Source organism: Theropithecus gelada, chromosome 8, assembly GCF_003255815.1.
Source record: "Theropithecus gelada isolate Dixy chromosome 8, Tgel_1.0, whole genome shotgun sequence".
Taxonomy (NCBI): Eukaryota; Metazoa; Chordata; class Mammalia; order Primates; family Cercopithecidae; genus Theropithecus; species Theropithecus gelada.
The window spans coordinates 15,712,756-15,727,698 of record NC_037676.1 but is presented as its reverse complement, the minus strand read 5'-3'; the positions used below and the strand labels follow the sequence as shown (position 1 = coordinate 15,727,698).

The following is a 14,943-nucleotide window of genomic DNA, read 5'->3' as shown; positions in this document are numbered from 1 at the left end:
AGAAAATACTTGTCAACTCCCCATCTGATAAAGGATTAATATCCAGAATGTATAAGGAGCTCAAACAACCCTATAGGAAAAAATCTAATAGTCCAATTTACAAATGAGCAAAAGATCTGAATAGACATTTCTCAAAAGAAGACACACAGAGGGCAAACAGGTAATATGAAGATATGCTCAATATCCATGGCCATCAGAGAAATGCGAATCAAAACTACAATGAGATATCGCACCCCAGTTAAAATAGCTTTTACCCAAAAGACAGGCAAAGGGGAGGTGCAGCGGCTCATGCCTATAATCGCAGCACTTTGGGAGGCCAAGGCGGGAGGATCATTTGAGCCCAGGAGTTTGAGGCCAGCCTAGGCAACATAGCAAAATCTCGTCTCTACAAAAAATAAAAAAAAAATTAGATAGGCGTGGTGATGTATGCCTATAGTCACAGCTACTTAGGGGGCTGAGGCGGGACTATTGCTCGAACCCAGGAAGTCAAAGCTGCAGTGAACTGTGATTGCAGCACTGCACTCCAGCCTGGACAACAGAGCAAGACCTTGTCTCAAAAAATAACAATAAAATAAAATAAAGGCAATAACGAACGCTGGTGAGGTAGTGGAGAAAAGGGAACCCTTGTATACTGTTGGTGGCAATGTAAATTAGAACTACTACAATGGGTTTCTCAAAAAGCCAAAAATAGAGCTACCATATGACCAGCAATCCTACTGTTAGTATATACCTAAAAGAAAGGAAACAAGTATGTTAAGAGATAATCTGCACACCCATGTTGATTGTAGCACTATTCCCAATAGCCAAGATTTGAAAGGAACCTCAGTGTCCATCAATGGATGAATGGATAATGAAAATGTGGTGTTTACTTACACAATGGAATATATTCAGTCACAAAAAAAAGAATGAGATCCCATCATTTGCAACAACATGAATGGAACTCGAGGTCATTACGTTAAGTAAAATAAGCAGGGCAGAGAAATACAAACTTAGCATGTTCTCACTTACTTGTGGGAGCTAAAAATAAAAACAACTAAACTCATAGAGATAGAGAATAAAAGGATGGCAACCAGAGGCTGGGAAGGGTAGTGAGGAACTGGAACAGAAGTGGAAATGGTTAATGGTACCAAAACCAAAAAAGTTAGAAAGAATGAATAAGGCTGGGCACAGAGGCTCACACCTGTAATCCCAGCACTTTGGGAGGCCGAGGCCAGCGGATCATTTCACGTAAGGAGTTCGAGACCAGCCTGGTCAACATGGCGAAACCCCATCTCTATTAAAAATACAAAAATTAGGGCCAGGCGCCATGGTTCACGCCAGTAATCCCAGCACTTTGGGAGGCCGAGGTGGGCAGATCACAAGGTCAGGAGTTTGAGACCAGCCTAGCCAACATGGCGAAACTTCGTCTCTACTAAAATACTAAAAATACAAAAGTTAGCCGGGCGTGGTGACATACACCTGTAATCCCAGCTACTCGGGAGGCGGAGGCAAGAGAATCGCTTGAAACTGGAAGGCGGAGGTTGCAGTGAGCTCAGATTGTGCCACTGCACTCCAGCCTGGGTGACAGAGTGAAATTCCATCTCAAAAAAAAAAAAAAAAAAAAAGAAAGAATGAGACCTAGTATTTGATAGCACAATAGGGTGGCTACAGTCAATAATAATTTAATTGTACTTTTTAAAATAACTGAGTATAATGGGATTTGTTGTAACACAAAATATAAATGCTTGTGGTGATCGATACCCCATTTACCCTGATGTGATTATTACACATTGCATGCCTGTATCAAAATACCTCATGTACCCCATAAATATATACACCTATTAGGTACTCACGATTTTTTTTTAACTACAAAGAAATTTAGAATGTAAAGTGCTTGAATTGGTGTAATGGATTGTTCTTTTTTCTTTTTGCCTAGTCTCTATTTTCAAAATATAATTTAGTGCAGTTATATTACTTTTACATGGAGAAAACCTTACCAATGAAAAACTATTATCACTTTAACAATCTTGCTATGAAAAGGGCAAATTTTAATTCACATGTTCTAAGTTCAGGATCCTCATTTTACAAGCGAGAGGTCTCTAACAGCTGATCAATTAAAAGAATAGCCCAAGACCTTGTATTTTATAAAGGGAATATTCTAAGGTTCTTAACCACCAAACAAGGGCTCTTTCTTCCTAACAGTAGTCTCCAAACTCCTTTGATCATGTTCCCCTAACTGCAAAAAATTAAAAAATTATGTGAGATCACACTGCTAACAGATGAGTATTTATTGGTAATATTCTTTTTTTTCTTTTTGTTTTTTGAGATGGAGTCTCGATCTGTCGCCCAGGCTGGAGTGCAATGGTGCGATCTCAGCTCACTGCAACCTCCGCCTCCCAGGTTCGTGCATTGGTATATACTTTATCAGCTAATATCTTATGTACCTCATACACAAAACTTTAAAAATACAAATATTAAATCATATGTACAAAAATTTTTGCTATATTTTCCCCCATGCTGCAACTGAAGTCCTGGGCACTCACACCCCATTGTGCTTACTCTCCATACTAGAGCATGGTGTAGTGGAAAGAAAGTGTCCCTGAGGGTTGAAAGGACTTTTGTCTGAAACTTAGCTCTCCCACACAGTAGCACTAGATACCTTAAGATAATTATTTCCTGCTCAAAGCCAATGGCACCATCTGTAAAATAGTAAAAAATAGTATCTATCTCACACAGTTGTATGAATAAGGTATATCTTTTGTAGAAAAATCATGCAACAAAGCCTGATACTGTTATAATGTCACTGAGTGTCATCAGTTTTGACTGCTCCTTCAATGCTGTGTGCTCTCTTCCGTGTTTGTTTCATTTCCTTTTGACACTCTGTCCAATCCACTATTTCAAACCTTCTCTACTCTCCCAACCCTTAATTAACCCACTTACCTCTTCATTGCTAGCCAACGATGTCATATATAATCTTAGAAAGAAGTCAAAAGTCACTTCAACTTCCTGCCAAAGTCACAAAAATAAACCTGCCTCTGTATGCATAACTTCTTCCCCACTTTCAGTCACTTAAAAAATATCTCCTGAGTACCTTCTACAGGTCAGACACTGCTTTAGGCCCCGGTGATGAAGCAGTGAACAAAGATAAATTTCACGCCCTCATGGAACTTATATTCTAGTGATGGTGTATTTTTAAAAGTATTCAACAAATAAATATGGAGCGTGTTGCATGATGGTAAATGGTAAGGAGAAAAATCCAGGAAGGTAAGGTGCAGGGAATACCGAGGGTTGGGGGGTTGCTATTCTATGCTGAGTCATCACAGATAGCCTCAATGATAAGGTATCATTTGTAAAAAGACATCCAAAAAGTGAGAGATTTGCCTTGTCTTTTGAAAGGATTACTTTGGCTACTGTGTTGAAAATACACAAGAGGAGGCCAAAAACAAAAACAAAAACAGAAACAAAAACCTGTTAAGAGGCTACTGCAAATGCATAAACGAGAGAGGACGGTGGCTTGGAGCAGGGTGGGAGCAGGGAGTAGTGCGGGACATGAGTTCACACTGTGGCCATACCCTGAGGGTGACGGTATAGAATTTTCTGATTGACTAGATGTGGCGTCTGAGAGAAAAAACATAGCCAAGGATGACACCAATGTTTCAGGCCTGAACAGAAGAGTGAAATCGTCATTACTGAGATAAGAAAACTTTAGGACTAGGAGCACTGGGGAATTAAACGAGAAATGAGAAGTTTGTTTTCAGTTTTGTTGACCCTGAAATTTCTATTAGATGTCAAAATAGGTAGCTGGAAATGTGTCAGGTGTTTATTAGCAAGCACCAGGCTAATATATTAATCTGAGAGCTGCAGTACTGGGGTGACACAGTAAGTCAGAGAAATAAATGAAATCTACAAGGGAATAAATGCAGGTATATAAGAAAAGAGGTCCAGGGATTAAGCTCTGGAACACTCCCATGCTTTGGCAGTCTAGGAGCTGAAGAGGAACCAGCAAAGGAGACCAAGAAGGAGCTGCCAGTAGGAATGGAAAAAAATGTATTATTTCAGTGAGAAAGGGGTAAGAATATTTTGGAAAGGAAATAATGCCATGTTGTACACAGGAAACTATGTGCAGTTAAGAACTACTAGAGTATAAAGCAGAAAGTCAGAAACCGAGATAAGAGCTGCTATTGCTAGGCAGGAGAGACTGAGCTTTCCCCTGTGGGATATGTGGAATCGCAATAGACACAAGCAGTAGAGGGAAGGCGGTACATCGGTTTTCAGGTGGACCACGCCAGCTTCAGGGTATTGGATGAAGTTATGCGGGGTTCTGGGGAGGAAAGGTAGGCAAGGCTGTAAACAGAAAACCTTAAGATAGTTTTCCAGTATAACCAGACAAACATGGCCAAAAGTAGATGACAGGCCATCAGGCACACAACTAAAACGAGAGAAACATAATTATCATTATAATATGCAAATACAGACTAAAATTACGGTATTCACAAACGATCTGCTTGTTTTAAAATAACCAAATTACCAGGAGAAGAATACAATGTCTCAGACAAGGGAGACGATGAAGACCCTGAATTAGAGCAGTGAGAAACTGACCATTAACTGACACAAGCAAGAGATGAGTCACAGTCTGGGGAAGGAGAAGCTGATGACTCCTGTTTTTGATGTTTTGTATTTGAGGTGTCAGTGGAATTATTAAGAAGCTATGCTTGGCAGGGGGATACATAAGTTTGAAATTTAAGGGGGAGTTTAGAACTCAAAATGATTTGGGAGTTATCAGTAGGGAAGTTGTATGTAAACTACCAGAGTGGATGAGATTACCTATGATAGAAGTCAGTATTTTTTTTCCAACCTACTACTAAGGACAGGATGAAGGTAAGAGAGATGATGGAAAAGAAGCAAATACGGTAGGAGGAAAGAAAAAAAACAGACTGGGAAAGAAAAAGAAGTGGAGAATAGAAGAAAAACAGGCGATAGATAGATAGAGCATTCTAAGCCAGGCATATCATTAATTCCGTGCAAATATCTGTGGTTTTTATTATCCTCTCCCAAACCAAAAACATATTTATTGGCTTTTTTTGACCAAAGTTTCATTTCAAACTGATTACTTCAGGAAACTGTCTACAGTGATGCCTTTTTTTTTTTTCTTTTTACCTTGGCTTACTAAAACTACACCAATACCACCGTTAGCAAAGTATATTTTTATTCAACAATGTACTGGGCTATCTGCCAAGGATACAAAAAATTAGTGAGACACAATTCTTTGCCCCAAGAATGTTTAGCCAGGATGAATGATCCACAGACAGACAGAATGATCTTTTCAACACGTAAATCTGATCCTTCACTCTACTTAAAACCCTCTGGAGCAGAGATTGCTAGCTGTCTCTCAGTGACCAGCTTTCTCTTCTTCTCTCATGTTTAACATGGCCATCGAGAAGAAAGTCTGCACTCCCATCTTCTGTGTGGGTAGATGTGGCCATATAACTAACTTCTAAATGTAAGCGGAAATGACATCAGGAACGTCTAGAAAGTGTTCTTGAAGAGAAGGACATTTACTTCTCCTCTTTCCTACTTTCTTTAGTCTGCTGGCTGCAATGTAGATGTGATGGTTGGAACTGCAGCATCCGTCTTAGACCAAGAGGGGGCCTTGGAAATGGAGGCTACACGTGGCAGAGAAACAAGACAGAAGGAGTGTGGGCACCTGGAAGCTGTGGACTAGCTATGGACTTTTTCAATGCAGAGAAGACTAACTAAGCCATTATTTTGTTGTTATTGTTGTTTCTGGTGGCTAAGAACCAACTAATACACCTTTAATATGATAATTATCACAGAATTATGTCTACCTTCCAGCTCTATTTTATTATCTATCTTTGTCTACCTATCCATCCATCCTGATGTATGACTGTAAAGCGGAAATGGAATTCATAACAGATTTAATACAGAAAATGCAGTGCTCATCGGGTGAAAAATAGTATTTCCAAGTGAAAATTCAAGTATTTATTAAGACATATTAATTTTTTAATCTAAAAAGTCACTACACTCAATAAGTTTGCAACATTAAAAATAAAATTCATTCTTCAATAATACATCAGTATTATTGATTTCTATCTTTAGAATAATTTTGTTAATATTTTAACTTACTTCTTTTGAAGGATTCATTGGTAATGTGAAGATAGTTTTCCAGTATGACCAGACAAACATTCCAAAAAGTAGATGATAGGCCATCAGGCACACAACTAAAATGAGAGAAACATAATTATCATTATAATATGCAAATACAGACTAAAATTATGGTATTCACAAAAGATCTGCTTGTTTTAAAATAACCAAATTACCAATTATAATAAATTATGAAAGTTCCTTTACTTCATACTAGAATAAACACAACTCAACGATTTCCAAAGCCAAGAGTTTTTAAAAAAAATTCCTAAATGCATAATGAGATCTATGCCCATGAATAAAAGCCTCCCATCTGTAGACAGACCATCTATTGGCAAAATCACTGACAAGGACCTTTTCTAAATTGTAAAAATAAGGCAGTTACGCCTGCAACTTTAATTAGCAAACACTGCATTAAAAACAAGTGTTAAAGCACTCAGGCTTTAAGAACTTTGCTTTAATGACATAGATAACAAAGGCAGTTCCTACTTGAGAAGCTGTTTGCTTATTTCCTTGGCTCTAGTCAAAGCTGGTGTAATGATAACATATTTAAACGGAGAACCTCTGGATAAGTGGGAGTTCAAGTGTCTTATTTATCACACGGGACAATTGTTTTGAAAAAGTGTTCTGAATACTTTTTTCAGTAATGCATATAAACACATTCTGGGTGGTGTTAGAAAGTCTTCAAATACTATGCAAAATTTTCTTTTCTTTTCTGTCCTTTTTTTTTTGAGACAGGGTCTCACTCTGTCGCCCAGGCTGGAGAGCACCCTGGGGCTCAAGCAATCCTCCTACCTCAGCCTCCTGAGTGGCTGGAATTACAGGTATGCTCCATCACACCTGGCTACTTTTTGTATTTTTTTTTTAAGTAGCGACAGGGGTTTACCATGTTGGCCAGGCTGGTCTTGAACTCCTGACCTCAAATGATCTGCCCGCTTTGGCCTCTCAAAGTGTTGACATTACAGGTGTGAGCCACTGTGCCCAGCCCAAATTTTAAATATTAATTTTGTATATGGTGATAATGATTCCTTCTGGGTAATACATTAATACACAATTCTGTAAGATATCATTGAACAAAATATGTGAATTTAAATATAGCATATTTGGCATTTTAAAACTTTAATAGCAATTTTTAATTTTTCTAAAGAATGATACTTAAAGAATCATTAAAAATTTGAATTATTCAATAAGGCACTTAAATCAGTGTGAGATGACTAAAGCCCATGATATTTTTCATAAATTATGTAGGTGACTCAGTTACAAGTTAATAGTCCAAATTAGGAAAGGAAATTGTTGATATCCCTATACCTCAAAGCCTTAAGAATCTCTGGCACAATGACAGCCATTTCAGGATAGAATTTGCCAAGTGTCTGACAGAATTCAATCTGCAAACTTAAGAGAAATGAGATATCTTTAACTCTAGCTTGTCTTCACATTCTCAAAGAATAATTTATTAATCCCAACCAAAACTAAGTGAATACAATTGTTTCTTTCAAATTATTTAAAAAATCTATAACATTAATGTCATCTAGCTTACCTTGTTCACCAGTGTTTTCCATGGACACTGGAAACAGAAAAAAAGGTAATAGGTTATACGAAGCTTATGGCAAACAGGGCTTGACACAGACATAAGGCATTTAACTAGCTTAATAATTTGGCTTCCCTTCAAACCAACATTCTCTAAACATTTATTCAATTTTATTTGGAGGAGAGGTGAGCACAGATTGGAGAGAGGGTGGAGGAAAAGGCTGGAGGCTGCAATCAGCCATGCCTCCATTGCACACTTCAGCTCTGGCTCCTGCGCTGCGGAACAAAACTTGTCAAGTGTGCCCCTTGGGGGTCTTTCTTCTGTATCATTTGGTTGATTGGTTTTCCTTCCAACTATAGAGTTCAGATAAAAGCAGTGCTCTCCAGGTCATTACATTTCCACAGGCATTTATTGCTCTTGATACATTGGCAACCACCTGGTGAGCTTTCCACAAAGAATAAAATGTTGTGTCCACAGCAGATACTCTTTTTTCCCCTCTAATTTCTAAAAGTACAAATGCTTATGCACAGTGACTTTACGTGCTCCCTATTGCACAATGAGAGGCCAGGCAGTGCTGGGAAACTGCCGTTCCTCAGGGGTTGTTGTAAATATTCCAAGCTAGCAGGTATTATGGATTAGGACAGGGGCCACAAGTGCTAAAGCAAGCTGCAACAAGAAGCTGTATTTAGTAATCGAGACATGTGTATGCCTTTTGTATTGTCTATGTGTTTTCCCATTTGGTCTCTCTCTTTGTACAACAGTCTTTGGAAGTTTTGCCCTATCTCAGCTGTACCAAGTCTGACTCTGTATATTTTTGTCCTTATTCAGCTTTCAAAATGGCACAGGATCTCAGGACTTGGTGCTGGAATGAAATGCCACCGCCTTCTGAAGTCTGGAACCAGAGGGCAGTGTGAGAAGTTTTGAAGATTGCACAGTCCAACCAATCTCCTGCCCAAGACAGCTATTGAATATAAGTTCAGGCATTTCTAGAGCTAGCAGGAGCCTGTAGTTTTTTGGAGGGCAGCCCGTTCCATTATTGGATTGCCCTAAGAATAAGAAAATTCATCCTTCCAGTGTGTTGAAATTTGCTGCTTTGTGACTTTTTCCTGTGATATCAAGGCTTCCCAACCATAGCAATAAACAGAAAATCTAAATGACAAATCTTCACATACTTGACGTTATTGTGTCCCCCTTAAACGTTCTAGTTTAAACCAACTAATATATGGTTTCCAGATCTCTTACCAACCTAGATGTGGCATCTGTAAATGCTTCCTAGCTTCTCCACTCCCTTTAACATTTCTGATCTCCAGAATGAGACAGGCAGGCGTGGATGATCTTTGACTCATGAATGGCCTGTTCTACAAGTCCGCTTGTAAATCAGAGGCTAGTCAGAGTTTGCTTTCCCATCGAATCCCTGAAGCGGCTCAGCTGAGGGCACAGGAAAGGCTTGAGGCAAGCCTGTTTTTTAATATCTGAACCTACCGCCACAGCTATGCATTTCCCTCTAGACACAGACTACCCTGTTTTCAAAAGCGCTCCAAAATTGACAACTCTTTTCTGGATCAAAATTTCCAATCCTTCAGGGGAGCTAATCCAAGGAAAGGAAAAGCAATTTGACTCCATTTGTGCATTTATATACAAACAACCCTTATTAACCATTCCAGAGGTGCTGGTGCTTTCATAAAAATGTGTTTGCTACTCCACTGACTCGAGTTGAGAGAACTGAAAACTGTAAAACAAAATGACATTTTAAAAAAGGTATAGTTGGGGGCTGCGCACAGTGGCTCCCACCTGTAATCCCAGCATTTTGGGAGGCCAAGGCCAGCACATGGATCACCTGAGGTCAAGAGTTTGAGACCAGCCTGGCCAACATGGCAAAAACCCCATCTCTACTAAAAATACAAAAAATTAGTTGGGTGTGGTGACATGCACCTGTAATCCCAGCTATTCAGAGGCTGAGGCAGGAGAATCGCTTGAACCTGGGAGGCGAAGGTTGCAGTGAGCCAACATTGTGCCACTGCACTCCAGTCTGGGTGACAGAGCGAGACTCTGTCTCGAAAAAAAACAGAAGAAAAGGTGTAGTTGGTATGAGTTGCTAATCTTTTTGACCTGGACCAATACTTTATTAGCTTGATATGCATTCAAAGACTTTGTTTTTAAAGTTTTTTTTTTTTTTTTTTTGCCATTCACAGCTTGCTTTTCCCTAAATGTAATTCAAAATCCACAGAAGTTCTATTTGTAAAAAAGTACACAACCTATACATAAATACATGCTTATAGTAAATAATTCTGTAACATTTGTAGAATGGAATAGAATAGTTCAAAAGGGTATATCCAATTACACTTTTGCCAAGATTATGAGCCTGTTCAATTTCCTGTAAACATAAGCCTGCTTGATATTTGTCAACATCATAGGCCAAAATAAAAATCATTATTTTAGCGTTCATTACCATTATTATTAGTGCAGTTTGGCATTATTTTTAAAATTTGATGACTGGGATTTCCTTTCTCTTCTAAGTGAATGATTATTTTTCTGTTGGCTTTCTTAGTTATTGAGAGCCTTTTATGTATTCTGGACAGAAATCTCATATCTGTTACATATACTACAAATAAAGTTGCATATAGCTATTTTAAATGATTTAATAAGTACTAGCAACATTTTTATCACTTGCCACTGATTAAGTAACATTATCAAAGTTTGCAAATTAACTTATTTCATTAACAGATATATGGACTATACAAGGTTTTGCTTTGTGATACTCAGGAAATGAATGTTCTCTCAACCATGTTTACTTAGTCAGTAAATTAGTGATTTACCTTGTAATTTTCAGTTTAATGGCAGAGTTGTCAAGTTCAAAGTTTCCTTTCTCACAGTGTAAAAACACATACAAAGTTATTGTCAAATGCAAATATTTTTGTTCAAAAGTTACTGTTTAAGAAAAGATTGCTCAAATTTAGCCTTGAACACCTTTCTAATACATATGTATATAAAGATAATATATGAAAAATAGAGACTCATTTTTGAAACAATATAGATAGTAATCAAATATAATACATTTATTTATAACAATACAAAAACTAAATAGCAATACGGAACATAATTGGGACAGATCTTCTAAAAATAACTATTGGTTTTAATGTGGATTTTGAGTTTTAATTCAGGATTATTTAATTTTCTTACTTCACAGACAGAATTTCAGTTTGGTTGACAGTGATGCTGATATCTATTCTCCAATTTTACCATGCAGAAATTTCAAGTGTTGCATAGCTTTCTTTATCCCATTTCCTTTAAACCACATATTGAGATAAATTAATAGTTATTTCAATTTTAGTCAACAGAAAAGTGAGGTTTACTCAGTTTTTACTAAAGCAAATGAGCTTTATTCTCAAAGTCACAATGAGTAGTATATTAATTCTACCTTAGAAATTCTTTTATTTTCAATTTAAACATTTCCTGCATGTCACAAATATGTTACAACTTCGAGCTCTGCTGGATCATATTAAAATTAATTCCTCTTTGAATCACACAGCATCTGCCCCATAAATGTGAGTAAGAGACTGACTTAGACAAACAGACCACAACAACTAATTTGAATCACATAAAAGTGGTATATCAAAGCGGACATAGGAAAAGTTTTCATTTTTTTTTTTTTCGTGGGCATAAGAAACTCAAGAGAAAAGTTATTTCTATTACCATGTAGCTTAGCACACTGTAGGACTCAACTCATAGTTGACAAAAGCGAAAGTAATCTCTTCCGTGAGGTGAAGAAAACGCCTCTCTAAAGAGACAGAGAGGGAGAAGACAAAATAGTTCCTGTCCCTTTTAAAAGGAAAAGGTTGAGGGAGATACTCGCTTCAACTGGGCTTCAAGCAACTTTGAAAACAGAAAGCGTCTGTAACTTTACAGGGTTCCCTCCACCCCCACCTTGGTTTTGGCTCTTCCTCAGTACTGTACTTTTTTATAGTTGAATTTGTCAAAATGGAAAAGAGACTATTACTAAGCATAACAGCGCCAAAGAGCAACGGCTCGGGATAAAGAAGGCAAGGTCCAACCCTGCCTCTGCCACTTGCTTGCTCACACAAGCTATCCCGCTTACTCCACTACAAAAGGAGGGTGATCGCCGCAGCAATAGCGTTAGGGCTGCAGTGAGGATTCAACGGGAAAATAAAAGAATGTACTTAACATAGTGCCTGGTGTATAGTAAGCCCCCATGAATGTACAATTATAATATATAATCTTTCATTTTGATAATATTAATGGTAATTATGACACATAGGAAAGCGGGCTAAAAAATGAAGAAAAATTACAAAGAGAAAAGTAATATTTGTACAGCCTCCTGAAATAAATAAATGCAAAATGTTGAATAAAAATAAGACTTTGTGAGTGAACATAAGAGGTGAAAAATAATGTAAATCTGAATCATCTTATAAGTCAATTGCCTTTTTATACGGATGTGTCATTTCAGAAACTTGTTTAAACCAAAAAGGTGGTATTCATTCTTAACACAGAGTAATGATGAGACATTAAAACTTCGATCTTCATGTGCCAGTTAGTCCTTTTGAGAACTTAAATGTGAAAGTATCTGTTTTGGATAGGCACTATTTAACTTAATGAATAAAAACAATTACTTTTTAAAAAAATAAAAATAAAAACCTAAATCTTATATTCACCTCAAAGAAGTCAGGTGCAGTTTATTCCTGGGAATTAAGAGCATTGCTAATATTACACTAAAATATTTACCAATCCTACATCTGTGGATAGTATCATTCACACCATCTAAATACACACAATCATAACACTGTGAACCACAATTTTTATTTTAATTTCAAACACTTATTTGCCTGATTTTATCTTGGATTAGCCTAATTTCTTTTTGGTCCATGTCCTACAATGATAATATTTTGCTTTAGCAATTTCTAATCTTCCAATATACCTCCAGAACTTCAAGCTCCTCTGTGATTGTGGGAATTGCAGCACTTTCTTGGCCCTGATGGTATATAGGAAGAGAGAAAGTGAAAAAGGTAAATTACTACTGTAGTTACCAATAATGTTCCTGTTTGCCCAAAGTAAAATTATGGCCTTCAGGAATCACATTTTGGGCTGGGCAGCCCATGCATGTAATCCCAGTACTTCAGGAGGCCAAAGTGGGAGGCTCACTTAAGGCCAAGAGTTGGAGATCAGCCTGGACAACACATTGAGACTGTGTCTCTACAAAAAAAAAAAAATTTAATTTGCTGGGTGTGGCAGCACTGCCTGTGGTCCCAACTACTTGGGAGACTGGGGCAGGAGAACTGATTGAGCCCAGTAGTTCAAGGCTGCAGTAAGCTATGATCACATCATTGCACTCCAGCCTGTGCGATAGAGCGAGACCCTGTCTCTCAAAACAAAAAAGAAGAAGAAATAAAGAAAAGCAAAGAAAGGAAAGGAAAGAAAAGGAAAGGAAAGGAAAGGAAAAGAAAAGAAAAAAGAGAAAAGAAAAGAAAAGAAAAGAAAAGGAAAGGAAAGGAAAAGAAAAGAAAAGAATTTCATCTTAAAATGTAGAAACATCATCAATACCACACAGCTTGTAGTTTGGGTCACCAGTTGTATTCTCTGGCTGCGCTTTATGCTTACCTCCTCCACTGCCACTAATCATTCCTACAAGAAACAGAGGAGAGCCAGGCACAGTGGCTTAAACCTGTAATCTCAGCACTTTGGGAAGCCAAGGTGAGAACACAGTTTGAGGCCAGGAGTTTGAGACTGGCCTGGGCAACACAGTGAGACACCACCTCCACAAAAAAACTTTAAAAATTAGCCAGGCAAAGTGGTGGCCACCCATGGTCCCAGCTACTCAGGAGGCTGAGGTGGGAGGATCACTTGAGTCCAGGAGGTTGAGGCCGCAGTGAGCTGTGATCCTGCCACTGCATTCAAGCCTGGGCAACAGAGCGTGACCCTGTCTCAAAAAAAGAGAGAAAGAAACAGAGTAGGACAACTCTGTTTGATAAAAAGGCTGAACTAGTCAGTCCTCAGTTTAGAATTGGTAAGACTGATAAGAGTGATCAGTTTTTTTTGTTACAGCATTAATTGTTCTTTAAGAAATGCTTATGTAAAAATAAAACAGGTAAAATTGAAGTTAAAGAGTGAGACTGTCAAAGTAATAACCAATAATATAGAAAAGGATGACAAACTGCTTCTTAATACAACCTGGCTGAAATGAAACATCCTTTCAAATGTATACCTCCCTTATCTCTTTTGACTGAACTATCAAGCAATCATTTAATCCAGGTGTCGGAAACTAGAACCCTTGGACCAAATACAGCCAGATGCCTGTTTCTATGTGTAGAGTTTTATTGAAACATGTATGCATCCATTCACTCACATGGCTACCTGTGTGCTACAATAGCAGAGTTAGGTAGCTGAGACAGGGACAGTATGGACTGCAAAGCCTAAAATATTTACTGTCTAGCCCTTTATAAAGAAAGTATTCCAGCCTCTATGTATTAGTCAGGGTTCTCCATAGAAAAAGATTTAATAGGATATGTGTGCATGTGTATGTATATACTGTATTAGAACTGATTTAGTCTAGAGTGATTCAAACTCAGCCTGGATTAAAAGCAGGGGATCATCTCAAAGATTATTTATTATGATATAAAGTGTTATTGTCCTAAATGGTATCTATTGAGATGCAGCAGCCCAGTAAACTGATGGTAACTTAAATGTAGTTGAACTTTTATTCACAAACACATCCAAAATTAAAGCTTTCAGATACCAAACTACATCTTCATAACAGACAAAAAAGTGTACTCCCCCCTTTAAATTAGCAAAGAACAGTTACGTAAGTGTTTTTAAACAATGTGATTTTGGCGTATTTTATTACAAATTTATATTGCTGTGATTTTAAAATTTATTTTCTTAATCTGAATTTTCTTCTTCTTGTCTTCAAATTCAATCTCTCTCCTTTGAAAGAATAATTTACCTTTATTGCTCACACAGTAACTTTTCAATATAAAACTGCTATGCAGTTTCCAGATTCATTCTGACACAGGTACACCCCACCTTCAGCTAAGATATCTGATAATGAAGAATACCACACACACATACACACACATCCCAAAACAGAGACTTGGTTCTAATGAATGAATCTTAAGGATAATTTTATAGCCAAGCTCCACTTTTTTCTGTTTATCTTTAACTCATTTACTGAGGAACATTAATTGACTATACCATGCTTACACTGTTGAGAACAAAATGGTAAATAAGATTCTACCTCTATGCTGAAGCTTAGCATTTGTGAT

At 37.6% G+C, this 14,943-nt stretch overlaps 1 protein-coding gene across 2 annotated transcripts in view; it reads right to left on the bottom strand.

The window, feature by feature from the left end:
* Positions 1–14,943, bottom strand: part of ZDHHC2 (zinc finger DHHC-type containing 2) — a 68,893-nt gene that overhangs the window by 33,176 nt on the left and 20,774 nt on the right. For both annotated transcript variants that reach the window (XM_025394835.1, XM_025394836.1), the window contains 2 exons: positions 7,679–7,705; positions 6,124–6,218 (listed from right to left, as the gene is read on the bottom strand). In XM_025394835.1, the coding sequence (XP_025250620.1) occupies positions 6,124–6,218; positions 7,679–7,705 (122 nt within the window). The remainder of the gene's footprint in view (positions 1–6,123; positions 6,219–7,678; positions 7,706–14,943) is intronic.